We start from the raw sequence: 26,287 nt of genomic DNA on the forward strand, positions 1-26,287 counted from the left end.
CGATTTATCTGCATGGTTGGCAAGAAAATAGCATCTGTACATGGAAAATAATTATTTAATTGAGCAGTTTTTGCATCATGGATTAATTGCTACAATTTGATATGTGTCTTTTAAACCTTTTGGTCTAAGTGAAGTAATAGATGTGATGTTCTGTGTGTCATTTTACACTACAACATGTACTTTTAATTAAACACTCGCGTCTTTACTTAATATCATGGGTCTGTCTACAAAAGGGGGAATTCAAAGTTTCTTACACAAAATCCAAAAAACAAAATATTTCCCTTTGCCTGGTAGAACATCATCTTCATTAAGGCACCAATAGGATTTGGGATTTCCTTGATTGCATTTTGTACGTAACGTTTAGGCGTCACCCTAATCGCAACATCTAATTGCTAATATGTACATTAAACCAAGTTACCCTTCCTTTTACATATACCTCCATCCTTGATGGACTTCCCCTTGCATATATTACACAACTTATAACCCATGAGCAAGACGCGATATACAATACCCCCTGCATATAATGTAATAACTTAATTAGTCGTGTTATTGTTTTGTACACCATGTTTTTTTTGTAAAATATGTTGCAAACCTTCATATGGACATTTTGCACGTGGCGCGGTTATGTCATGCGCCTGTGCAACGGGAACAACGTGTTAGTTGGCGTTGTGGTCCTTGCGGAAAACACATGCTAGTTAAGAAATCAACAATCAAATAGGGTCAATTTCTGTCCAAAAACAATACATTTACCGTAAATTCCCCTCTTGATATGATTCTCTTTTTTTTGGGCCTACCCGGTGGCTTCCGTGTTGCTGGAAGGAACAGGTGGAGGGAGGCTATTGGTTCAGGCAAAGCGAAAACGTCACCAACATTAGGAACAGGTTTTATTGTTTCTTGGTAAGACATTCTCCAGCTTTCAACTGAATATTCGGGCGCCATCAGTCCTTGAATTGGAACTCCCTCTGCCACTGCTGCAGCTATTGCATGGGGGCAAGGCAGGTGAAGCAAATCAAATGCTCTACAGGAACAGGTGCGGTCCAGTAGCTTAACGTGGAAGACACTAGAACCTTCTTCCCTGACCTAATAATCGTACCTATCGATCCGGTGCACAACAAATCTGACTGACTTTTCAAAGTTTTGATGCACCACTTCTCTCATCTTTGGTGGGAGTGTAGATGTTTCGGATCTAGCCGCCTCACGCCTCATAGCAAACCATGAAATCAACGTTGTCCTTATGAATTCTAACAGCGAAATTATTGGTAATTCCCGGGCTTCCTTCAAGACTGCGTTCAGAGACTCCGCTACATTGCTTGTCATGACATTGTATCTTTCCCCAAGGAAATATGCTCTTGTCCAATGACAAAATCCAACTGACTCTAGGTACCGTGCACAAGCTGGATCAAGTTTTATCACTTCGTTAAAGTAGGTATGAAACTCACAAATACGGTAAGCCCTAGCAGCTCTCGATACGTGGAACAACAAATGTTTTTTCTTATAGGAGGTTGCAATGTTTCTTTGGAGATGAACTATGCAAGCGCCGTGCCTAGCCTTTGGATACACCTGCGATAATGTAGCTGTTATTAGTTCCTATAACATGTGTTATACTGGTATAGCATGTGATGTTAAGAATATTAATTTCTAGTGGTTAAAAACTGCAATACGTTAGATCTATCCTAATAAGAAACGAGGAATACCAATTATTATTAACTATCGCATGCATTATATTGGTACCTCACGTAATTTATGAACTATCATGTGTGTTTAATGTTAAATGCTAGGGTTAAAATATAATACATGTAAAAATAAAAAAACAGCAGAGATTAGAGATTACCCTTCTCAGCCCCGTGTAAATGGATGAATGTCGGTCAGAGACGAATGTCAGGTTCTTTCCATCGGGGAAAGCTGTGCTCAAAACGCGGAAAAACCACTCCCACGCGTCGTCGTTCTCGCTATCGACCACCCCAAAAGCTAAGGGATAAACTTGAAAGTTCGCGTCTTGTGCGCTGGCCGTTAGGAGGCAGCCTCCATATTTGCCTTTCAGGTGCGCGCCGTCGATCACAATAACCCGTTTCATGCATGCGAATCCTTGAATTGAGGCGGCAAATGCTAAGAAAAGGTACTTAAACCTGTAATTTCCTTTAGCATCAATCTCAGTTTTAAGATCAACAATTGAACCGGGGTTGGCCTTTTGCAAGACATGAATGTAGGCCGGTAACAGACTGAGCCTTGCGCACTCTCCAAAGCAATTTCTCTTGATTTCCATGCCTTCCAATAAGAAATTCTAACCGAATAATCCTTTAGAAGGATTCGCTGTAGGTCTATAGCTCTTGGCCCCCGTGTGTTGCCATCATATTTTGACTTAATTATGCTCCCGATTACCCTCGTTGTTGCTCCCTGTGGTAGTTACACCGTTCTTCGACTGTGCAAGTGTGCTCCAGTGTTGCACTTCGAATTTGATAATTGTCCGTGTCCTCCAATTTGAAAATGTACACACGCCAAGGGCACGATTCAGAAATGCATGTCAAAGTCATTAATTTCTTGCAGGAGCGATCACAGCGAAAATGAAAACGCCTATTAAGTGCGTGTACTGCTAACTTGACATTGCAATCTTGTTTGTTTTTGAATACCCGGCCGACAAACAGTTCATCACCTTCATACACAACATCCCGAATTGCTAGTTCCATCCCGACACGACCTGTAAAAAATAACGAAACTTAGCTATCAAATCAGACAACAATGTGTTTCAACGTAATGCATGATATTACAATACATAGGAATAAATGGAAAAATAAATAGAAATTACACGATATAAGTAAGCATGCCATGTTATAGTTACGTATATCAATGTAAATATAAATTATTGTACAAATACATTCGACGTAACGTAGTTATAAACCAAAGAAACAATAGTTTCCAATGTTTCACGTGCTATTTAGCAACATGCTGGACTATTTGGAACATAAATAAGTAGGCCCTCGACGGATACAGAATGTGCAAGATATCTTATAGGTACCCGATATCAAATTATATATAAATAGATGTGTTTTATACGAAAATAGCATGCTATGCAAGTGGTACCTTCGTCTCCTTGTTCATCTAGGGTTGGCGCCGCATCCCTGTTGAAAGATGCGAAGTTAATGCACATATCTTCAAGAGCCTGTTGTAGTGGGACCTGTAGGTCCAAGTGTACATCTAGAGGTTCGGTCATGATTGTCGCCGACGGCCCGAAAAACTTGCACTCCTTAAGAGTTTCTGCCCCGTCATATTCATTCTCGTCGTTGTACCCTTCACTTCCACTGTCAGAAACGTAATTATCAGTTGCCAGATTAATTGACGGTAGCCCTAGATTTGCCAGCAAATCTGCCTCCACAAGATTTGAATCTCCTTTCTGCGTAAATAGATTTGATATAAGCTTGGTACATTCTTGGTAATTATAAAAAATATTGAACTACTAAATGAATACCTCATCTGCCTTTTCACTCGCCGTGTCCATACTTTGAGTTGTTTCCAAAGTCAAAGCTGGCTCAACAGTAGTTCCCATAGGTGGTGCATGTGCGTTGGAGGAAGAGCCACCGATGTTTGCACCATCTGTACCTGTCGAACGCATCCATCGGAGGACCGCTTCATCATCTATTAGCTTTCTCCAAATGGCGGACTCGTAGTTAGGAGATCTTTCCTCATTGCAATACAATGGTGATTTCCCCTTAGCTGCCAACCCGTAACTCGATGTCTGACTCATTCCATCATCAACCGGAACACCATCTACCGTTAGCTTAGAGACAAACAAACTCAAGTCTTCCAACTCAAAACGCATAGCTAGGAAAACCCCCATTGTCTCATCTATGGCGATGGTTACTGGCTTCGTTCGTCCTCCAAAGGTAGCCTCCATGTCCATCCAATCAGGCCATTGGTATGTCATGTGTAGCTGACATCCCATGTATTTCTGGCCGTACGCTTCTCTAACCAGCTCCCGAACTGATGACAGCTTTTCACCTTCACGAATACTCAACCGTCTGACAGCATTATTGTGGTTTGCTATGAATATCCATGTGCCATCAGCTCCGATTGCCCAGGTTCCATTCACCGTCCGGACATAACGGTCTTCGGTTATTTCGGTTATAATAACCATTGGTACCTACACATCAATAGGGTTGCATTAAATACCATATAAAATCACCATGCGATTTATTAATATAACATCAAAGTAGACAAAAAGAACAATCATTAATTGCATACCAAAACAGCAACGATCGACCTCTGAGATGTTGTTGGATACTTCGTTTGTGTTTTTTAGATAGAAGAAGAGGTGTGAGAGATGATATCTTGCCATCTATTATCTTATATAGAATAGTTGAACTTTTTAGGGCTACAGTAGTCTAGATATTTTGGGCAACAGTTGCTGACCCATTTACAACGACGTGAATTTTAAAAGGTTATGATTTCCCTCCCAACACCCGAGGGCGGCGAGAAGATCTCTTCACGAATGTCGCATCAAACATGTACTTGTTCTTTATTTGTATTGCATGTTATCGGAAGTAGAACCAAGTGATTTACCATATACTCATGTTTTTACACATCAACTTGTCCCGAGGTAAGATACACTATATCTTCGTGCTCAACTTGCTCTGTCGTAACGCTGACGTCATTTGAGACGTGTCACCTACTTGAGTCGATAAGATGTAGCGTACGTGAGAAGCACATATATAGCGTGTGTTAAGATTGGTACACATAAGAAAAAGTTTTCATTTTTTAACAGTTTAATACCTTGAAAGCTGAAACTCTCTGACGCCGCATTTAATGCTATGGATACGTATCTACTCTCCTCTTTGCACGCGCTTTTCACTGTCACATCTGTTACTTTTTATACTTCTTCCACTATGTTATCTTTGCAAGTGGGAGAACAATGATTGTTGCGTTTTTTGTAACAAAACATGTTGTTTTCGTTGTACTTATGCTGTTTCGGAAATATAATTTCTGGAGCTTCTTCTCAAAAGCCCATTATACTTTAGGTAATCCAGTCCAGTACATTTCCATTTAGGCCTTCCAAATAAAACTTCTACTTCATTTGCTTTACATTAATACATGCTGCTAAGGAAAATTTGTACATCGTTTTTTTTATACATAACGCGGGTTACGTTATGAAGTTTGCTATTTGTGGGATATTTATAGTATTTTGGTATTCATGTAAACGCCACATCTCCTTTCCCATAATCATTTCTTGCAGGTTTGAGGAAAGTCATCCATCTCTTTTATTTTCTTACATGCATCATCCGAAGGTAATTATATACGACATGTGTCGTATTCAAAATCCGGTGATTCAGCCTGTAGTAACCAATAGCTCGAACTAGGTTCAATTGCATATTGAGGTAACATGTTACATTTAAAAATATCGCTTTCTATAATGCATGCATTTTCATTACGTATCGGTGTAATCATATCTCTACTACCCTAGTTGTTCCTATACCGAGAACCCTACTGTCGGAAATAGAGATTTGGCGCCCAATGACCGAGGTTATATTCGTTATTTCGCATGGCCCAAAAACGTTAGTTACCCAACTTTTCTGCATGAAAGTCATTTTCTTAATATTGCTGTCGAATTACGTTATTCGCTAATATTACCCTAAAAAATATCAAGCGGTTAATTTTTGTTTATCCCCATTTGTTTTTTTATCATAATAGTATTTTTATAGTATTTAGGTGATATGACAAAAAAATAAAAAAAGTAAATGATAAAAAAGTTGTTTTTAAACTATAGTAACGGTTGATTAATAGTGGTTTTACGCACAAATAGAGAACTGAGAGATTATTCGAAGTTTTAATATGTTTGAATAAAATTGTTTGTACATGTTGAAAAAACACAACACGAATTGTTAGGATAAGAATTGATAGTTCGAACCAAAATTAATGTTATAAAACCATATATGAAACACGGTTTTCCATTATTCATTTATCAATTCTTTGAAATAGTTAACTAATATTTTTCAAACTTCATAAGAAGTCAGTTCTGATTTTTTAAGTTTTATTTTAAAACATATATTTACTATCAAAACAGGTCATTAATATAAACTGTTCTTTCAATCGAAAGAAAAAGTCATGACAACTAATATGACAGTTAACATAGACCGCTAAAAAATATCAACGGCTTAATTTTTGTTTATCCCCACTTGTTTCTTATCATAAAGTATTAAAAATGATTATTGTATTTAGGTGATATGACAAAAAAAAATAGCTAAATGACAATAATGTTGTTTTTAAACTATAGTAACGGTTGATTAACTGTGGTTTTACGCACCAATAGAGAATTGATAGATTATTTGGAAGTTTTAAAACGTTTGAATAAAATTGTTTGTGCATGTTGAAAAAAACACAACACGAATTGTTAGGATTAGAAATTGATGATTTGAACCAAAATTAATATTAGAAACCATATATGAAACATGGTTTGCCATCATTCATTTATCAAATTTTTGAAAGAGTTAACTAATAGTGATTATTTTTCAAACTTCTTAAGAAGTCAGTTCTGATTTTTGAAGTTTTATTTTAAAACATATATTTACTATTAAAACAAGTCATTAACGTGAAGTTTTATTTTAAAACATATATTTACTATTAAAACAAGTCATTAACGTGATCATTTGTTCTTTAATGATACCACCTTGACGTTATTTTCATTCTGCTTTCTTGAATTCAACTTTGAACGTACATAGTTATCAATTAGAATTAACGTTAAAATGAGATGAATCTATATTTCTTCTCACAATAGTCTTATGGATAGCAGCTTCTTACATGTCTCTTGTAAAAGATTATTTTGTCGTCTCTGTCTTGATTTGTTTGTTGTGGTCGGGGTTTGCCGATCCACTATTAGTTTATCCGCTACCAAAAACATCCGTACAAGATAAAAACTTTGAATTGGAAATATTCAAATTCGATAATTTCAAATATCAAAACTCAAAAGTTCATACTTATACCAAAAAAAAAAAAAAAAACTATATAGATTATATATATAATATTCTAAGATGCTAATGTGATAAGGCAAATCTATGACAAATCTAGGATATGTTAGGAGTTAAAACAAATCTCCAAACTCAAAAGGCCATTGACATATTGATACTTTAAGAGAAAGCCCAATAACTAAAATAGTGGATAAGCAAATATTAGCCAACTTCAATAAGAGCTCATTTAACAAAATAAAATAAAATAGAACATATTATACATCTATAATAACATACCACAAAACTCACCAATATATATTTGAAAGATTATTTTGAAACAAAATTCAAAAATACGTTATTGACAAACTATGATTTGTTAAAGAAATCGAAATTGATAAATAAACAATTAGATAATAATATAACCAAAATTGATGATTAAACCATTGGGAGCACTGCATTCAAATGTGAATCTAACAAATTAAATTCTCTTTTAAATATCAAGGTTGACATGCGTCATATTTATATATATTTTGTTTTTAAAGGTATGAGACATGTCATCATGACATCAAAGACAGTACACATTAAGATCAACTGAACCTAGATAGTGCAAGAAAGGAAAAGCTTGAGTTTATTATTGAGATTCAAAGAGTTGGAAAAGAAGTTAACAATGCTATAAAGACGAGAAAATCCAAAGCACAATAGATATTTATTTTAAGTTTTTTCTTCTTAAGTTTAAGCCATCATTCAATGATAAAGAACCGGGAGCAGCTCAAGAGGAACTTTCTTAACAATTGTGACATCACCAGATTCTTCCATGTTCATATCTTTCATCTCCTCAGGCAACTTCCAGTCAAAGAAGTAAAGCAAATTCAAGAGCGTCAATTCAATGGTCGCAATCGCCGAAGCCATTCCTGGACAAAACCTCCTACCAGAACCAAATGGTAAAAACTCAAAGCTATGTCCTTTGTAATCCACAGGACAATCGATAAACCTCTCCGGGTTAAACTCCTCAGGATTTTTCCAGTATTTCGGATCTCGTCCCAACGACCATGCGCTAACTAAAAGGAGGGTTTTTCGAGGAATGTCGTAGCCTTGAATCTTGATATCAGCCATTGTTTCCCTTGGAAGTAAAAGAGGAGCTGCTGGGTGTAGTCTTAAGGTTTCTTTGATCACAAGCTTCAAGTACTGTAGCTTACCGACATCTTCTTCCTCGATTCTCTCCTTTTTTATTCCAATGCAAGACCGAATCTCGTCTTGAACTTTCTTCATGACTCTCGGGTTGTTAACAAGTTCTGCCATCGCCCAAATCATGGTAATGGCACTTGTGTCTATCCCAGCCAGAAATATATCCTAGGTCAACAAAAAGATATGATAGTATTAATTCAGTATATATAGGTTAGATGTAAGAATCATGAAGTAAAAAGATTATTTTTCTCACTTGGGTGATTCCCTTGAGATGATCAATGGTGAGCTTGAAAGATTTATCTTGTTCTTGATTATGTATCATATCTAAGAGGGAGCCGACGATATCAGAACGATCTTGAGGTTGGTTCTGCTTTTGATGATCGTCAATCATATGATTAAGAAAATTATCAACCTCGATGAACACTTTGTGAAGGCCCTTATGTTGGCCTGACACAAAGCCTATAAACCATCCAAGACCAGGAATAGGAAAAAGATCAGAAAATTTGAAAGTTAAACTTTTCTGAGCTTCAAACACCAGTTCTTCGATCTTTTCCTCGCTGAAATGCTTGTTATCTGAGAAACTCTGTCCAAAGACAGGTCTGAATACGGTACTTGCAGCTAGGCAAAAGAGGGTTTTGCTCAAATCCACCGGAGATTGCTTCAAAGCCAAGTCTCTCAGTTTCTTGACCATCAAGTGATTCTCTTCCTCCCTAACATACCTGAAAGATTGTACCTTTTTTACGCTGAAATACTCACGAACCGCAACCTTACGCAGCTCTCTCCATTCATCACTGTATGCCCCAAGGCCGATGTTTTTGTTGTTACGGGAGAAAACCCTTGCGGCGTTAGTGTTAGGTCGCGTACAACACTCAATGTCATGTGTTTTAAGAGCCTCTTCAGCTGCTTCACTCGATGAGATCAAGACCAGTGGGACAAACCCTAGCTGGAGATGCATCACTGGTCCGTGTTTCTTGGAGAGCTCATGAAGACATCTGTGAACCATCCCTTGTAGCTGGTGTAGGTTTCCGACGATCGGAAGCTTTGCTGGACCAGGAGGAAGATTCCGTTTCGATTCCTTCATCTTCTTGGTGTAGATTAACGTGAAGAGAAAGGGAAGGGATAGAAGCAATAGGAAAGATTGAAGAATCGCCATTGTTTTCGTTCTTCTGATTTTTTGGAAGATGAAATAAAAATCAACAACGTTTATAATACAAAGTTACATGTATATATTAGGGATTATTAAATACATGAGGAATGCTCTTGATGGAGATTAAGAGCATGAGACTAAAAATAGTTGTAAATATCTGAGGTTATTAAATACATGACAACAACAACAACAAATAAAGTATATAGAAAGAATATCATATTTTGACCTTTATAGTATATGATATTCTTTGAGTTTCTTAAATATCATATTTGAGTTTGTTAAATATCATAGTTTCTTAAAAATTAAAAGAGTACCTTTTGATATTTAAGAAACTCAAATATGATAGAGTTTCTTTGAGTTTGTTAAATATCATATTTGAGTTTCTTTCATTTTTAAAAATTCAATTATTTTATTGTTAATTCCAAAATTTCTTGTTTTATATTAAAACTGGTTTTCAAAATTATTAACCCTATCAGAAAATAAAGTATAAATATAAAAAAGAAATTATTTCTTTAATCAAATTGTTTTCTAGTAATATTTTAAAATATTAAAATTTATTTTCACATCGTCTAAAAAGTGTTTAATAAAATGGTTGAACCATTCGTTTGTTAACTTATATATCCTAACGAAGGTCAGATCTAATTGTTCATTGTTCGAATTATCACCTTAACTCATTTGGTAATAAGTGCTCCATGCAATATTTAAGTTGTGGAGTTTGATTCCCGGGATGAACCAAGTATTATTCGTGTTTAAAAGAGAATGAATGAGCAAAATAAAAAGTTGGAATATAAAACCCAAGTATTTTTTATCTTTAAAAGAGAATGTATGAGCAAAACTAAAAGTTAATGGTATTTGTTCAGTGTGAGAGAAGAGTTCAACTACCAAACATCAATCAAACACAATCAATGGTGCACTAAACACTGATGTAGACAGCATAATCAAAGCTTAATTTCCATTTGTAATTGCAATTCTGAATTCTGAATTCTAATATTAATCAAACACAACACATTCAAGCAATCACAATAGATAAAAAAAAAGAGTTCTGATTGTAACAACGATTATTTTTTTTTTGAATATAATTTAACATTAGATTCAAAAAAACAAAATAAACAGAAAAAGCGTTCTGGTTTATACAATAAGCATACCATATGTTTTTCTCCAAGCTCATCTACAAACTGATGCGAATAACTGGCAGAAGCTCAAGAGGAACTTTCTTATCAACAGTGAGATCACCAGCTTCTTCCATGTCCATATCTTTCTTCTTCTCAGGCATATTCCAATCAAAGAAGTAGAGCAAATTCAAGAGCCCCAATTCAATGGTTGCGATCGCCATAGCTATTCCTGGACAAATTCTCCGACCAGAACCAAATGGTAACAACTCAAAGCTATGTCCCTTGTAATCCACAGGACAATCAATAAACCTCTCCGGGTTAAACTCTTCAGGATTTTTCCAGGATTCCGGATCTCGTCCTATAGACCATGCATTAACAAGAAGAGCTCTTTTCTGAGGAATGTCGTAGCCTTGAATCTTGATATCAGCCATTGTTTCTCGAGGAAGTAAAAGAGGAGCTGCTGGGTGTAGTCTTAAGGTTTCTTTCACCACAAGCTTCAAGTATTGAAGCTTATCAAGATCTTCTTCCATGATTCTTCCTTCCTGTTTGATTCCAATGCAAGTTCGGATCTCGTCTTGAGCTTTCTTCATTACCCGCGGGTTTCTAACGAGCTCTGCCATCGCCCAAATCAAGGTGATGGCGCTTGTGTCAATTCCAGCGTGATATATATTCTAGCTCAAGAAAAAAACATTACATCATTAATTAAGGATATATATATAGGTTAAGATATAAAAACCATAAAGTAAATTAAAGAAATTTGTTTGCTTACTGAGAGGACTCCTTTGAGATGATCAACGGTGAGCTTGAAAGATGCATATTGTTGTTCATTATCTATCATATCTAAGATAGCGTCGACCATATCAGGACGATCTTGAGTTGCTTTCTTCGAGTGATGATCATCAACTATATGATTAAAAAAAGTATCAACCCTGTTGAAGACGTTGTAAAGCCTCTTATGTTGGCCTGACACAAAGCCTATAAACCATTTAAGACCAGCAGTAGGGAAAAAATCAGAGAATCTAAAAGTCATATTGCTCAGAGATTCAAACATCAGTTCTTTGATGCTTTCCTGATCGACATGCTTGTTATCAAAGAAACTTTGTCCAAAGGCGGTTCTGAATATGATACTCGCAGTGAGACCAAAGAGGATTTTGCTCAAATCCACCGGAGATTGCTTCGAAGCCAATTCTTTCAGTTTCTTGATCATCAAGTCATTCTCTTCCTCTCTAATATACTTGAAGGATTGAACTTTTTTCACGCTAAAGAATTCGCGAACCGAAAGCTTACGCAGCTCTCTCCATTCATCACCGTAAACCCCAAATCCGATGTCTTTACCGTTACGCGAAAAAACCCTTGAGGCCATAGTGATAGGTCTTGAACAACACTCAAGGTCATGTGTTTTAAGAGCTTCTTCAGCTGCTTCACTTGATGAAATTACGACCATTGGGGCAAACCCTAGACGGAGATGCATCACAGGTCCGTGTTTCTTGGAGAGATCGTGAAGACATTTATGAAGCAACCCTTGGAGCTGGTGTAGGTTTCCGATGATCGGAAGCTTTGCTGGGCCAGGAGGAAGATTTTGTTTTGACTCCTTGATCTTCTTGGTGAAGATTAACAAGAAGAAAATGGGGACGAGTAGAAGCAAGAAAAAAGATAGAAGACTCACCATTATTGTCGTTCCTCTGGTTTGTGCTCTGCTTTTTTTGATATAGAGAAACATTAAGACAAAAGAACTTATTGCCGTTTATTGCCGTCAGTGAGGATAAGCTCGAGATAAAGACTCAGATAGTGATGCTTAAAATCAAAGATATATGCAATTTATGAACAGATGGCGATGTGTAAATTTGTAATATACATGTATAGGAAAATATTTACCTAGATTTTTCTTACAAGAAAATACGTGGCAAATTTGAAAAGTCATAGATAGGAAAACTATTGTTGAAAAATATAGGAGAAATACCAAACACTTGTGAATATGTACAAAACTAAAGAAATGTGTTTAACAAAATAGAAAGAAAAAACAAATAAAGAAAGTATTTTTTCTTAGTACTAAGTAATATGATTTGAATCATGTATTAGATAGAACGTGATCACACAGTAGAAAAGGACAAAAAGATTCAGCAACCTTCGATAAATCATCTTCTCAATTTGCGGAATATTCTGAAAAAAATCTACCGAAAATTTTTGTGTGGAAGATAATTCTTTGGCCGAAGACATAAATCAAATAATGTAGTCCTAGTTTATCATTGCTTTCTAGTTTCTACGGTGGCAATGGTAACCTAACAAATGATGCACGTAACTAATTCCGTATGCTGCTAATGGAGGAGGCTTCATGTAAGTTACATTATTAAACAAAACAAAAGTATGAAAGGCAAAAACAAAACAGAAAAAAAATATTACATTGAAAATTATCATTATCATTTCGTTCTTATTCATAGTACAATCGATGAAGAACTAATTCACGTGAATCAATGGTCTAAATACTTCACTGGAACAAGTACAAGCTCACTTTTTTTGCTCACAGTAAGTCCAGGAGCTTCTTCCATATCGATATCTTCGACTACCATGCCTTCTGGTAACTTCCAATCAAAATGATACAACATATTAGCTAGGCCAAACTCCACCATTGTTGTTCCCATGTACAGTCCAGGACAAATTCTCCTACCACTCCCAAACGACAACAACTCAAAGTTCTGTCCTTTTGCATCAATGTTACTATCATTAAACCTTTCGGGGAGAAACATTTCTGGATCTTTCCATGTATCAGGATCACGCCCGATAGCCCAAACATTCACATGAAGCCGTGTTTTGGCAGGAATCGTGTAGCCATTGATCTCAAATTCAGTGATTACATCTCTTGGGAGGAGAAGAGGTGTTGGAGGATGTAACCTCCATGTTTCTTTGATCACCATTTTCAAGTACTCGAGCTTATCAGTGTCATCAAAGCTGATTCTTTCTTTGTTCTTGATTTGGTTTCTGATTTCTGCTTGAACTTTCTTCATCACTCTAGGGTTTTTAGCAAGTTCTGCCATTGCCCATGTCATTGTTATTGCAGAAGTATCGATTCCTCCTAAAAGAATGTTCTGTTTACAAGAACATATAAAAAGATGTAACAATCTCATATATTTATGAAATAATAAATTAAAAAAATGGGTTTACCCTAACTTTATAGTTTTTACCATCAAAATTGCTTTGATATGATTTCTTGTGAGCTTGCCATTTCCAACAACAATTTCTTCTTTCTCCAACCTCAAGAGCACATCCACTAAATCTTCACTTCCTACTTCCTTCTCTTCCTTATGCAGATCAAAAATTTGTTCATAGAACGCATCAAGATCTCGAAAGCTTTTCTTTCTCCACCCTTGTAAACCATTGAACTTATCGATGATCCATCCGACATACGGAATAAAATCTGAGGCAGAGAAGCTTCCCAACATCTCGAAAGTATCTCGGACTAACTTATTGAATCTATCACTGTTGAGCACACTTCCCTCAAAACTCACACCAAATGCTGCCTTGCATACTACACTTGTAGTTAAAGCAAGAAACGTCTTGCTCAAGTTAACCGGATTCTTTAGAGAAGATGATTCCGCGATTGAATCGATAACTTTCTTGACCTCCTCGTCCTTAATAGGTTGAATCGATTGAATTTTATTAGCACTAAAGAGTTCTTGACTGCAGAGCTTCCTTAGTTCCTTCCAATATTCATTATAAGGAGATGAAGACATATCTAGATTGTTGTAAGAGAGCTCTCTTCCTCCTGAGGAGTGAGATAGAAATGAAGTAAGAATTGATAACATTAGTATATATATGATGTGAGATTTTTAGTACCTGCTAAGGAAGGACGGCTACAACAATGGAGATCATAGTCTCTTAGAGCTTGTTTTGCTGTTTCTGATGAAGAAAGTATGAGTGTGGGGACTTTTCCAAGCTTCAAAAGCATCACAGGGCCATACTTCTTTGAGAGCTTCCATAGAGACTGATGTTGTAATTCTCCGAGCTGATGTAAGTTTCCGATGATTGGAAAACCAGGAGGAGATGGTATTCGTCGATGTTTCCCATGATTTTTGCGTTTGAAGGCGGCCAGAAGAAGAAAGATGATGAAGAAGAGAAGTGATAGAATCCAAATGCTATCCATTTGTATGTTATTTTGTTTTACTGAGATATTATGAGTCATGAGGAAAGCTCATGGCTTAATATATACAACTTTGAGCAATGCTCACTTCACTAATTTAATTCATGAAGTCCACTTAAATATTTGACAAAACATTTATGTGAATAATTGATCACTGCATAAGAGAGCAAAGCTAACCTACGATACTAACGTTGACATTTTTCTTTCTTTTCTTCTTGCCATTATGTTATATAAACCACAATAATGAGCTAGAACCGTGAAATTTAATACAAATTATGGAGACATTTCAACTACCTTGTCATCATCGTAAATAGTATCTTCTTAATAAAACAAATAATGAATTAAAGGAAGTGGCCGAAGTGGGGTTCACGAAAGATAGATATAACAATATATGGTCCAGACAACTTACTTAGAAGAGTTTTATGAGAATACGAAGTTTTTCACAAGACTATATAGCATATCTCTTTTTTTATCTATATATACTGTATAGTCTGTCTTTTTCAATGAGACAAAAAAAATATCTTTACTCATGGTTCACATTAGTCGTAAAATATGCGCTGGTTTTTTAAAAACACAAGGCGACATCACATACTTTCGTCTTGCAGTGGATTTATAATTACAAGGCGACATTAGATATTTTGCAACTAAACTTCTGGTACCAAATATTGCTACGTGTTAATAGAGTCGTGTTAAAATTTTGGATGGAATTGCCATCTTACTGTTTCGTCGCACCCTGGTAAAATTTAATGACCAAATATTCATCGTTAAAAACGATGTTATTTTTTTGTTATTTATTAGGAATAATATGAGCAAGATGGATTTTGCAAACAAATTACACTATGGGTTGTTAAAGCCAATTTTCAATAAATACTAGGTGATTACCGTGCTATACTATCGATTTTTTATTTTATTTAATGTGATGTTTTGATAAATGTAATTTTTGTAAAATTTAAGGCTTATTTTTGTAAATATTTCTAAAAATGAGAAAAACAATGAAATTAGAGACTTGGGGTTCGAACTCTGCATGTATGCGTTTTACCATTAGCCTATTTAAACAGTTATGTTAAAATAGAGGCAGATTACATATATAACGAAATAAGGGCCGCATGCATAAACTTTCTTTATTTGGCCTCATGGACGGTTATATTTAAAAGATAAAGATATGTTGAGAATGATGTAGAAGATAATGAGCTTGGGACATGCCTAACTGCATATATTTTCTTTCTGAAATATATGTATGTAACAAGTGCAGTGCGAGATTTGATCCCAAAAAAAAAAAAAAAAAGTGCAGTGCGAGTATATTTCTATCTTTAGGTTGAATTTGGCTGTCGAGGACACAAACTTTAGATGTCATCATATGATTAATTAAGCTTTCTTCTTCAATTTATTTAGTACAATAGAGCCAAAATTACTTACAATGCAAAAGAATCTTCACGGCCAAATATAAGTTGCACAAATGGAGAGAAACAAAAGAACACAAGATTTAGTTCATGATGAACTTAACTTAAGAGACCAATGATCTAACTTCCTGTTCAAGTTAGCCGGAGTTTTCTAAAAGGAAATTGAATCGGTCAGTTGCCAATGGAAGACAGCTACAACAATGGAGGTCAACAGAGGAAGAAACTACGACCGTTGGAACTGTATCAGGCTTCAATCGCATCACATCCTCACAAGACCATACTTTTAGAGATAGATTGATAAGGCAATTCTCCAAGTTGTTGCAAATTACCGATGATTGAAAACTTTGTAGCGCTCAGAGGAAATTTAGAGTTTTGATTGTTTGATCAGTTTTAAGAAGATTATGGAGAGGAGGGATAGCCATTTTTTATTGATCAATTATTTGGTCTGTGTACTCTGTGTTTTTTTGTTAAACAAAATGGCATACTCTGTTTCTCTCAGAGTTTTAATGAACCAGTGTTATATAGCACTTTATTATATCTTTTGCTCAAATTTAATATATCATTTATACTATTCAACTGAAACATGTGTGTTATATTGTGTCGAACATAGTTCTTCTGAAAGCTGATTGTAAAGTTGACGTGCACATTACGTTACATTTCTTTCTCATGGTGTGACTTGTGATGTACGTTACATCTTCATGGCTAAAAGAAAATTTCACAAAAGAAAAAGTTTCTCTCTCACATTTCCTTAAACACATAGTTGGCTAACTAAAGAAACAGAGGAACATCAGATTTTGTGTTCTGTTTAGGTATAATCGATGCTACACTTATTCTGTAATCTCATGATGAATTTAGTTCAAGAGTTCAGTTGTCTAAATACTTCACTGGCACAAGTAGAAGGTCATTTTTCTTGTTGACAGTGAGTCCAGGAGCTTCTTCCATGTCCATATCTTCAACCTTCATGCCTTCTGGTAACTTCCAATCAAAATGATACAAAAGATTCGCAAGACCAAACTCCACCATTGTTGTCCCCATGTACATTGCAGGACACATTCTCCTGCCGCCTCCAAACGGTAGCAACTCAAAGTTCTGTCCTTTTGTATCAATATTACTATCAATAAACCTCTCTGGAAGAAACTCCTCGGGATCTTTCCAGGTATTGGGATCACGTCCGATAGCCCATACATTGACATGAATCTGTGTCTTGGGTTGCATCGTGTAGCCGTTGATCTCAAACTCAGACATTACTTCTCTTGGAAGAAGAAGAGGTGCTGGAGGATGTAGCCTCCATGTTTCTTTAATCACCGTTTTCAGGTAATGAAGCTGCTCTATGTCTTCGAAGCTGATTAGTTCTCTGTTCTCAAATTTGTTTCGGATTTCAGATTGAACTTTCCTCATCACTAGTGGGTTCTTCGCAAGTTCTGCCATCGTCCATGCCATGGTTCCTGCAGAAGTTTCTATCCCCGCTAGAAGAATGTCCTGTTACAAGAACATTTACTAAGTTAGAATACAGAACATCTTACCATTGGATTTTGAGTATTTTATTATTAGTTACCATCAAGATTGCTTTAACATTGTTTCTTGTGAAATTGTTATTTCCAACAACAGTTTCTTCTTTCTCCAATTTCAAAAGCAAGTCCACAAAATCTTCACTTCCTACTTCCTTTTCTTCTTTATGCAAATCAATAATTTGTTCATAGAACGCATCGAGATCTCACACGCTTTTTTCTCTCCGCCCTTGCAAGCCAGTGAACCGATCGATGATCCAACCTATGTACGGTATAAAATCTGAGGCAGAGAAACTTCCCAACATTTCGAATGCTTCACGGATTAACTTGTTGAAACTGTCATTGCTAAGCACAGTTCCTTCAAAACTCACACCAAATGCTATCCTACATACTATACTTACAGTTAAAGCAAGACACTTCTTGTTCAAGTTTATCGGAGTCTTTAAAGAAGCTGATTCCGCGATTGAAACGATAAGTTTCTTGACCTCCTCGTCCTTGATGTGTTGTGTTGAGTGAATATTTTTAGCACTGAAGAGCTCTTGAGTACAGAGCTTCCTTAGCTCTTTCCAATAATCATTGTAAGGAGAGAAAGATATGTCTCGGTTGTTGTAAGAGAGCTCTCTTCCCCCTGAGGAGTGAGAGATGAATTAATGAAGTAACAATTCAAGATTTTAGTATGTGGAATGATTTATAGTACCTGCTAAGGAAGGACGGCTACAACAATGGAGATCATAGTCTCTTAGAGCTTGTTTCGCTGTCTCGGACGAAGAAAGTATGACTGTTGGGACCTTTCCAAGATTCAAAAGCATCACAGGACCATACTTCTTTGAGAGCTTCCATAGAGACTGATGTGGTAATTCTCCGAGCTGATGTAAGTTTCCTATGATCGGAAAACCAGGAGGAGATGGTATTGGTCGATGTTGCCGCCGCTTTGCTCGTTTGAAGGCGGTGAGAAGAAGCAAGATGACAAGGAAGAGAAGTGATAGAATCAAAATGTTAACCATTTGTATATTAATGTTTTATTGAGTTATATGACATATGAAGAAAGTTCATGCCTTGCTATATATACTACTTTGGGAAATGCTCACTTTACTAATTTAATTGATGAATGCGACATGAAATTTTTAGAGTAGTAAAATTATAATAATTGCTACGTTTACTTTCACAAATTTTTGGCTTGTTATTAAAATAAAAGTATATTATATCACAATAATGACTTTTGAATCTTGAAAAATCCATAGGAGTTGACACTATAACTACTTTGTCTAATGAAAATAACTAATTAATGGAAGTTCTTTCATATAAATAAATATTTGACGTTAACTTATCATAATCCACGATTTTACAAAAAAAAAAATTTTAAGTTAGAAGCTTACGGTTTTAAGGCAAACTTGTAAACTCATCCCAATCCAGTTCGATTTCACCGTGTGCATATACTGCTTATAGACCACTTTTGTCAACTGGACTTGGCCCAAGTGTTATATATGGTAGACTTTCATAAAAACTTTTATTCATAAAAAAACTTTCTCACTCGCAAAATCATTCCAACATATGGGAAAATTTTGGATTATCGGTAGCAACCCATTCATGTTGATATGTATGAATATCTCTTTTGACGAGTGAAATCTGTGTAAGGTTTCAGTCGTTTTATTCTGATTTGTTTTTCAAATCATGATCATACAAGAGTACAAGATCATCCCATCTTAGAACCAAATTCTTGAGAGCACAATATTACAAAACGTAATGCGTTAAAACATTTTATTTAAAAAGAAGAAACTCTTTTTTTTTGTCCTGTCTGATTAAACATCAAAGGAAGATGCGATGTTTTTATATATTCCATGTGATGACATTATTTTAAGGATCTAGAAACTTCGTTGGCACAAGTATAAGCTCGTTTTTCTTGTTGACAGTGAGTCCGGGAGCTTCTTCCATGTCAATATCGTCAACCTTCATGCCTTCTGGTAACTTCCAATCAAAATGATACAAAAGATTAGCCAAACCAAACTCGACCATTGTTGTCCCCATATAAACTGCAGGACACATTCTCCGGCCGCCTCCAAACGGTAACAGCTCAAAATGCTGTCCTTTTGCATCAATATTATTATCCGTAAACCTCTCCGGGAGAAACACTTCAGGGTCTTTCCAGGTATCGGGATCACGACCAATAGCCCATACATTCACGTGAAGCCGTGTCTTAACTGGAATCGTGTAGCCGTTGATCTCAAATTCAGACATTGCTTCCCTTGGGATTAGAAGAGGTGTTGTAGGATGTAACCTCCATGTTTCTTTGATAACCATTTTGAGGTACTCAAGCTTATCAGTGTCATCAAAGCTGATTCTTTCTTTGTTCTTGATTTGACTTCTGATTTCGGATTGAACTTTTTTCATCACTCGTGGATTCTTTGCGAGTTCTGCCATTGCCCATGTCATGGTTATTGCAGAAGTATCCATTCCTGCTAGAAGAACATCCTGTAACAACATATAAACATCAATTGTTTAAATTTTTCTTACAGATTTGATTGTGAATATATGATTAGTTACCATCAATATCGCTTTGATATGGTTTCTAGTGAGCTTGTCATTTCCAAGAACAGCTTCTTCTTTCTCCAACCTCAACAGCAAGTCCACAAAGTCTTCACTACCTTCTTCCTTTTTCTGTTTATGCAGATCAAACATTTGTTCATAGAAAGCATCGAGATCTCTCATGCTTCTCTCTCGCCGTCCTTGCAAACCCGTCAACAAGTCGATGATCCTTCCGACATACGGAATGAAATCTGAGGCAGAAAAGCTTCCCAACATCTCGAGCGCCTCACGGACTATGTTATTGAATCGTTCACTGTTGAGCACAGTTCCCTCAAAATTCACACTAAACGCTGTCCTGCAGACCACACTAACAGTTAAAGCCAGCAATGTCTTGTTCAAGTTGATCGGAGTCTTCTGAGCAGCTGATTCGGAGATTGAATCGATCAGTTTCTTGACCTCCTCGTCCTTTATCGGTTGTATAGAGTGAACTTGTTTACTACTGAAAAGTTCTTGAACAGCGAGCTTCCTTACTTCTTTCCAATAATCATCATAAGGAGAAAAAGCAATGTCTAGATAGTTGTAAGAGAGCTCTCTTGCCCCTAAAGAATGATTCAAGATACAAAAAGATTCAAGATTTCAAGATTCAAGATTCAAGGGTTTGAACAGAGAAACCAAAGTTAAAATTGTAGTACCTGCAAAGCCTGGACGACTACAACAATGGAGGTCATGGATTTTCAAAGCTTGTTTTGCTGTTTCAGAGGAAGAAACTATGACTGTTGGTACTCTTCCAAGCTTTAAAAGCATCACAGGGCCATACTTTTTGGAGAGTTTCCATAGAGATTGATGTGGTAATTCTCCGAGTTGATGCAAGTTTCCGATGATAGGACAGCCAGGAGGAGACGGTGGTGTCCGTTGATAATTCCTCCGATTCTTGTGGTTGAACACGGCTACAAGAATACAAATGACGAAGATAAGTGACAGAAGCCAAATGTTTGTCATTTCTGATTTAATTGCAATTAAAGTGGCTCCATAAGTGTAGTCTTTATATTATACTAGTACATTGCTGCTCTCTTCAATTATTATTATCTTACAATATATATTCTCTGCTACGTAGTACGTAACGTTAAACTTAATTTTATATTCATAAGATATACTTTTTAGGTTTGAAAAGTCAAACAAGAACAACAACATAACCGTCGATATGATGAGTCAGCTCTAATCTCAACCACACGATCTTCTCATCTCTGGCACAAGTAGGAGCTCGTTTTTCTTGTTTACAGTGAGTCCAGGAGCTTCTTCCACGTCGATATCTTTAACCTCCACGCCTTCTGGTAACTTCCAGTCAAAATGATACAAGAGATTAGCTAGACCAAACTCAACCATTGTTGTCCCCATGTATATTGCAGGACAGATTCTCCGACCGCCCCCAAACGGTAACAGCTCAAAATGTTGTCCTTTTGCATCAATGTTATTATCCATAAACCTCTCCGGGAGAAACACTTCAGGGTCTTTCCAAGTATCAGGATCACGACCAATAGCCCAAACATTCACATGAAGCCGTGTCTTGACAGGAATAGTGTAGCCGTTGATATCAAATTCAGACATTGCTTCTCTTGGAAGCAAAAGAGGTGTTGTAGGATGTAGCCTCCATGTTTCTTTGATCACCATTTTCAGATACTCTAGCTGATCCATGTCTTCGAAACTTATCATTGATCTGTTCCCCATTTGAGTTCTTATTTCAGATTGAACTTTCTTCATCACTCGTGGATTTCTTGCAAGTTCTGTCATTGCCCATGTCATTGTTATTGCAGAAGTATCGATTCCCGCAAGTAGAACATCCTGTCTCATTCAAAACATATCAGACTCTTTGGTACTACTACATTACATAAAGGATTGTTAGCTAAATCTTGTTTTAGTTACCAGCAAGATTGCTTTGATATGGTTTCTTGTAAGTTTATCATTTCCAAGAACTGCCTCTTCTTTCTCCAACCTTAAGAGCAAGTCCACAAAATCTTCATTCCCTTCTTTCTTTCCCTCTTTATGCAAATCAAACATTTGTTCAAAGAATGCATTGAGATCTCTCTTGCTTCTTTCTCTCCTTCCTTGCAAACCCGTCAACACATCGATGATCCATCCGACATACGGAATAAAATCCGCGGCAGAAAAGCTTCCCAACATCTCGAGCGCCTCGCGGACTATTTTGTTGAATCTGTCACTGTTGAGCACAGTTCCCTCAAAACTAACCCCAAAAGCTGTCCTGCATACTACACTTACTGTTAATTCAAGACACTTATTGTTCAAGTTAACCGGATTCTTCTGAGAGGCTGATTCCGCAATTGAATCGATCATTTTCTTGACCTCCTCGTCCTTAATAGGTTGAATCGAGTGAACTTGTTTAGTACTGAAAAGTTCTTGAACACAGAGCTTCCTAACTTCTTTCCAATAATCATCATAAGGAGAGAAAGCAATGTCCAGATAGTTGTACGAAAGCTCTCTTGGCCCTAAACAATGATTCAAGATTCATGAGGTTTCTTTTCTTTTTTTTTTGGTTTAAAGATTCATGAGGTTTCTTGAATTCTATGAGGAACAGAAATTGAAATTTGAGTACCTGACAAGCTTGGACGAGTACAACAATGGAGGTCATGAACTCTCAAAACTTGTCTTGCTGTATCCGAAGAAGAAACTACGACTGTTGGGACTCTTCCAAGCATCAAATGCATCACCGGACCATACTTCTTTGAGAGTTTCCATAGAGTCTGATGCGGTAATTCTCCGATCTGATGTAAGTTTCCTATGATCGGGAAGCCAGGAGGACATGGAAACTGTCGATATTTCGGATGTTTCTTGTGGTTGAAAACGGCCAGAAGAATACAGACGAGAAAGATAAGTGGTAGAAGCCAAATGTGAGCCATTTCTGTTTTCTGAAGGGAAACCTCAAAAAATGTATAAGCACGTTGCTGTCTTCAATTATTTTCTGACTGGCGGGTAATCCATGTTTATAGATAATCATATATATAATTAGAGTACTCTTTCTATCTAAAATATCCACATCAGCAAAACAATAAATTAATAAAATTAAAAAATATTAAAAATATCATTCAATTCAAATCTATACATGAGAATAATTTGAAATACATAACAAAAGAGTTAAGTATAATTAATAAATATTAATAATAATATATACAAAAATATGAAGTATTTATGAGTATAATATTTTTAATTTAAATCATATATATAATTAGAGAATACTATCTCCATCTAAGGTGTCAACATCAGCAAAATATTAATTTAATAAATTTAAAATATATTAAAAATATCATTCAATTCAAATCTATTTGTAATATATGAAATTTTTAAAAAATATATAAGAAAAGAGTTTAAGTATAATAAATAAATATTAATAATAATATATAAAAAGATATGAAGTATTTATGAGTATAATATTATTAATTAAATACTGTATTTGATTGTAAATTTGTAATACAAACTTTATGCATTATAAAATATTAAAATAGGTAAAACAAGCATAAAATAAGAGTATTAGATCCAAACTATATATAAAAACTTAAAATAAATAAGAGTAATTTATTAAAATATAAAATTGAGTGACAAGATTATTGTATAAAAATAGCTATAATAGTATAGGATACCAATAAATCCACACAACGTGTGGGTTGATTTCTAGTAATAATAATAAAAACATTATTGTCTTATTGTGTCAAATTTTTTTTTCTATAGTAAAACTTACTTTTATATTCAAATAAAACTTTTCTTTCCGATACTACAAAAACAATTGTTTTATATAAAACAATTGTTTTATATAAAACAATTTATTGATAAGGGATAGGCAAAATATTCGTTAGGTTCGATCCGGTTCAGTTTGATTCGAAAAATTCGGATATCCGTGATTTTACGAGGCAAATCAAATACTAAAAATGATATTGGTTAAAATCGGAGCAAATAACAAATACTAAAATTTAAACAGGCGGATATCCGCTCCGATCCGTTGTACATGAACATATGTATATGTATGTAGATAATTACAGATATATATTATAATTTTACACTTTTTAATGTAAATTTTCTAAGTTTTTGTTCATCAAATTAATTATATAACTATTAGTTTTAAAAATTAAAAAGAAATAATTTTTCAGTGAAATATTACTTAATTTGGATTCAATTTCTGATTTTGTTTTTCATTATAATTTTTATAATTGTTTTTGATAGATATTCAGCAAATCAGCAAATATCTTTGATTCTAACGGATATCCGTACATCCGGATCTTCGGTTACTTTCGAAGCAAATACTAATCATAAAATTAATTATTCGAACATAGCAAATCTGATCACAAATACTACCAAATCCAGAATATTCTCGTGCCCACCTTTAATATTGAATAATTTCTTTTGAGCTAGCAATTAGACCAACTGATAACAAATAAAAAGTAATAAATGACAAGATTTATTTGTATACACTTTATTTTGTAATCTCAAGAAAAAACAAAGTTTAAGTGATTAGTGATCTAAATACTTCAGAGGAACAAGTACAAGCTCATTTTTCTTGCTAGCATTAAGTCCAGGAGATTCTTCCAAGTCGATATCTTCGGCCACCATGCCTACTGGTATTTTCCAGTCAAAGTGATACAACATATTGGCAAGACCAAACTCCACCATTGTTGTCCCCATGTACATGGCAGGACACATTCTTCGACCACTTCCAAACGGTAACAGCTCAAAGTGTTGTCCTTTCGCATCAATGCTACTATTAACAAACCTTTCTGGAAGAAACTCCTCCGGGTCTTTCCATGTATCGGGATCACGCCCGATAGCCCAGACATTCACATAAAGCCGTGTCTTAACTGGAATCACGTAGTCATTGAGCTCAAATTCAGACATTACTTGTCTTGGAATCAGAAAGGGTGATGGAGGATGTAGCCTCCATGTTTCATTGATCACCATTTTCAGGTAATGGAGCTGATCTATATCATCCAAGGTGATCATTGACTTTTTCCCAATTTGGTTTCTGATTTCAGATTGCACCTTCTTCATAACTCGCGGGTTTCTCATAAGTTCTGTCATTGCCCATGTCATTGTTATTGCAGAAGTGCCTATGCCCCCAATAAGGACGTTCTGTGTAAGATCATAAAAAAAAAAAAAGTTAGAATATCTAGGGCTACAATATATCTTAATGATGGAATGAGAAACGTTGTATAGTTACCATCAAGATTGCTTTGATATGGTTTCTTGTTAGCTTGCCATATCCAATAACAGTTTCTTCTTTCTCCAACCTCAAGAGCAAGTCCACGAAATCTTCAACACCTTCTTTGTTTCCCTGTTTATGTAGATCAAACATTTGTTCATAGAATGCATCAAGAGCTCTCACGCTTCTCTCTCTCTGCCCATGTAGCCCTGTGAGCCAGTCGATGATCCAGCCGCCATTTGGAAAATAATCTGAGGCAGAAAAGCTCCCCAAAAACAAATATGTATCATGGATTAGTTTCTCGAATCTGTCACTGTTGAGCACAGTTCCTTGGAAGTTCACACCAAATGTTGCCTTGCATGTCACTCTTACAGTTAAAGAAGTAAACTTCTCGCTCAAGTTAACCGGAGTTCCCTGAGAAGCCGATTCTGAGACTGAATCGATAAGTTTCTTGACTTCATCTTCCTTGATAGGTTGAAAAGATTGAACTCGTTTAACACTGAAGAGTTCTTGCACACATATCCTCCTTAATTCTTTCCAGTAATCATCAAAAGGAGAGAAAGCAATGTCCAGATAATTGTAAGAGAGCGCTCTTGGTCCTAATCAATCAGGGCTTTTGTTTATTAATGCTGTGAACACACAGACAAAAAAACTAAGACTTTAGTATGTTTTGAGTGAGAGTCACGGTACCTGCTAAGCTTGGACGGCTACAACAATGTAGGTCATGGATTTTCAGAACTTGCTTTGCAGTTTCAGAGGAAGAAACTACGACCGTTGGGATACTTCCAAACTTCAAAAGCATTACATGACCATACTTTTTGGAGAGTCTCCATAGAGATTGATGTGGTAATTCTCCGAGCTGATGCAAGTTTCCGATTATCGGGAAACCAGGAGGAGACGGTGGTTTCCGTTGATGTTGCTGCCGCTTCTTGTGCGTGAAGGCGGCTAGAAGAATACAAGAGAGAAAGAGAAGTGATAGAAACAAAATCGTAGCCATTTCTGATGATTTGATGGATAATGAAGGGCAGCTATACATTTAAGAACCATTATCTTCACTTATTATGATAGCAATGAGCTTAGGGACCACTACATGGAGGTAATGAGACACTTTAGAGGCAAAAAAGTCTTGTAACCAATTCGGAGAC

General features: G+C 35.9%; 6 protein-coding genes and 2 pseudogenes across 10 annotated transcripts; all 8 read right to left on the bottom strand.

The window, feature by feature from the left end:
* Positions 1–597: 597 nt before the first annotated feature.
* Positions 598–4,129, bottom strand: AT3G26265 (annotated as a pseudogene; the record flags this gene model as incomplete). The annotated part of the gene is made up of 1 exon: positions 598–4,129.
* A 3,507-nt stretch (positions 4,130–7,636) lies between these two features.
* On the bottom strand, positions 7,637–9,275 carry CYP71B25 (cytochrome P450, family 71, subfamily B, polypeptide 25). The gene is made up of 2 exons (NM_113534.1): positions 8,371–9,275; positions 7,637–8,282 (listed from the first exon to the last, which is right to left on the bottom strand). The coding sequence occupies exons 1-2, from the start codon at positions 9,268–9,270 to the stop codon at positions 7,677–7,679; spliced, it is 1,506 nt and encodes a 501-aa protein (NP_189258.1). The 5' UTR covers positions 9,271–9,275; the 3' UTR covers positions 7,637–7,676.
* Positions 9,276–10,202: 927 nt separating this feature from the next.
* CYP71B4 (cytochrome P450, family 71, subfamily B, polypeptide 4) lies at positions 10,203–12,220 on the bottom strand. 2 transcript variants are annotated; one of them, NM_001338795.1, is made up of 2 exons: positions 11,146–12,220; positions 10,203–11,047 (listed from the first exon to the last, which is right to left on the bottom strand). In NM_001338795.1, the coding sequence occupies exons 1-2, from the start codon at positions 12,094–12,096 to the stop codon at positions 10,433–10,435; spliced, it is 1,566 nt and encodes a 521-aa protein (NP_001325927.1). In that variant the 5' UTR covers positions 12,097–12,220; the 3' UTR covers positions 10,203–10,432. The 2 variants fall into 2 exon arrangements, with proteins under 2 accessions (NP_001325927.1, NP_189259.1); NM_113535.2 differs by having other exon boundaries at positions 10,275–11,047; positions 11,146–12,084.
* A 462-nt stretch (positions 12,221–12,682) lies between these two features.
* CYP71B26 (cytochrome P450, family 71, subfamily B, polypeptide 26) lies at positions 12,683–14,897 on the bottom strand. 2 transcript variants are annotated; one of them, NM_001338796.1, is made up of 3 exons: positions 14,208–14,897; positions 13,556–14,136; positions 12,683–13,459 (listed from the first exon to the last, which is right to left on the bottom strand). In NM_001338796.1, exons 1-3 carry the CDS (start codon positions 14,551–14,553, stop codon positions 12,845–12,847), a joined length of 1,542 nt encoding a protein of 513 aa, NP_001327178.1. In that variant the 5' UTR covers positions 14,554–14,897; the 3' UTR covers positions 12,683–12,844. The 2 variants fall into 2 exon arrangements, with proteins under 2 accessions (NP_001327178.1, NP_189260.1); NM_113536.3 differs by having other exon boundaries at positions 12,757–13,459; positions 14,208–14,545.
* A 1,717-nt stretch (positions 14,898–16,614) lies between these two features.
* On the bottom strand, positions 16,615–18,423 carry CYP71B33 (annotated as a pseudogene). The gene is made up of 3 exons: positions 18,117–18,423; positions 17,467–18,047; positions 16,615–17,390 (listed from the first exon to the last, which is right to left on the bottom strand).
* A 605-nt stretch (positions 18,424–19,028) lies between these two features.
* On the bottom strand, positions 19,029–20,993 carry CYP71B34 (cytochrome P450, family 71, subfamily B, polypeptide 34). The gene is made up of 3 exons (NM_113537.2): positions 20,635–20,993; positions 19,961–20,541; positions 19,029–19,888 (listed from the first exon to the last, which is right to left on the bottom strand). Exons 1-3 carry the CDS (start codon positions 20,939–20,941, stop codon positions 19,274–19,276), a joined length of 1,503 nt encoding a protein of 500 aa, NP_189261.1. The 5' UTR covers positions 20,942–20,993; the 3' UTR covers positions 19,029–19,273.
* Positions 20,994–21,006: 13 nt separating this feature from the next.
* CYP71B35 (cytochrome P450, family 71, subfamily B, polypeptide 35) lies at positions 21,007–22,854 on the bottom strand (the record flags this gene model as incomplete). Its single annotated transcript, NM_113538.2, has 3 exons — positions 21,007–21,781; positions 21,863–22,443; positions 22,551–22,854. 3 exons carry the CDS (start codon positions 22,852–22,854, stop codon positions 21,164–21,166), a joined length of 1,503 nt encoding a protein of 500 aa, NP_189262.1. The 3' UTR covers positions 21,007–21,163.
* A 1,539-nt stretch (positions 22,855–24,393) lies between these two features.
* On the bottom strand, positions 24,394–26,168 carry CYP71B36 (cytochrome P450, family 71, subfamily B, polypeptide 36). The gene is made up of 3 exons (NM_113539.2): positions 25,833–26,168; positions 25,161–25,741; positions 24,394–25,072 (listed from the first exon to the last, which is right to left on the bottom strand). The coding sequence occupies exons 1-3, from the start codon at positions 26,137–26,139 to the stop codon at positions 24,458–24,460; spliced, it is 1,503 nt and encodes a 500-aa protein (NP_189263.1). The 5' UTR covers positions 26,140–26,168; the 3' UTR covers positions 24,394–24,457.
* Between the last annotated feature and the right edge of the window lie 119 nt (positions 26,169–26,287).

The sequence above is a fragment of the Arabidopsis thaliana genome, chromosome 3 (assembly GCF_000001735.4).
Source record: "Arabidopsis thaliana chromosome 3, partial sequence".
NCBI classification, from domain to species: Eukaryota; Viridiplantae; Streptophyta; class Magnoliopsida; order Brassicales; family Brassicaceae; genus Arabidopsis; species Arabidopsis thaliana.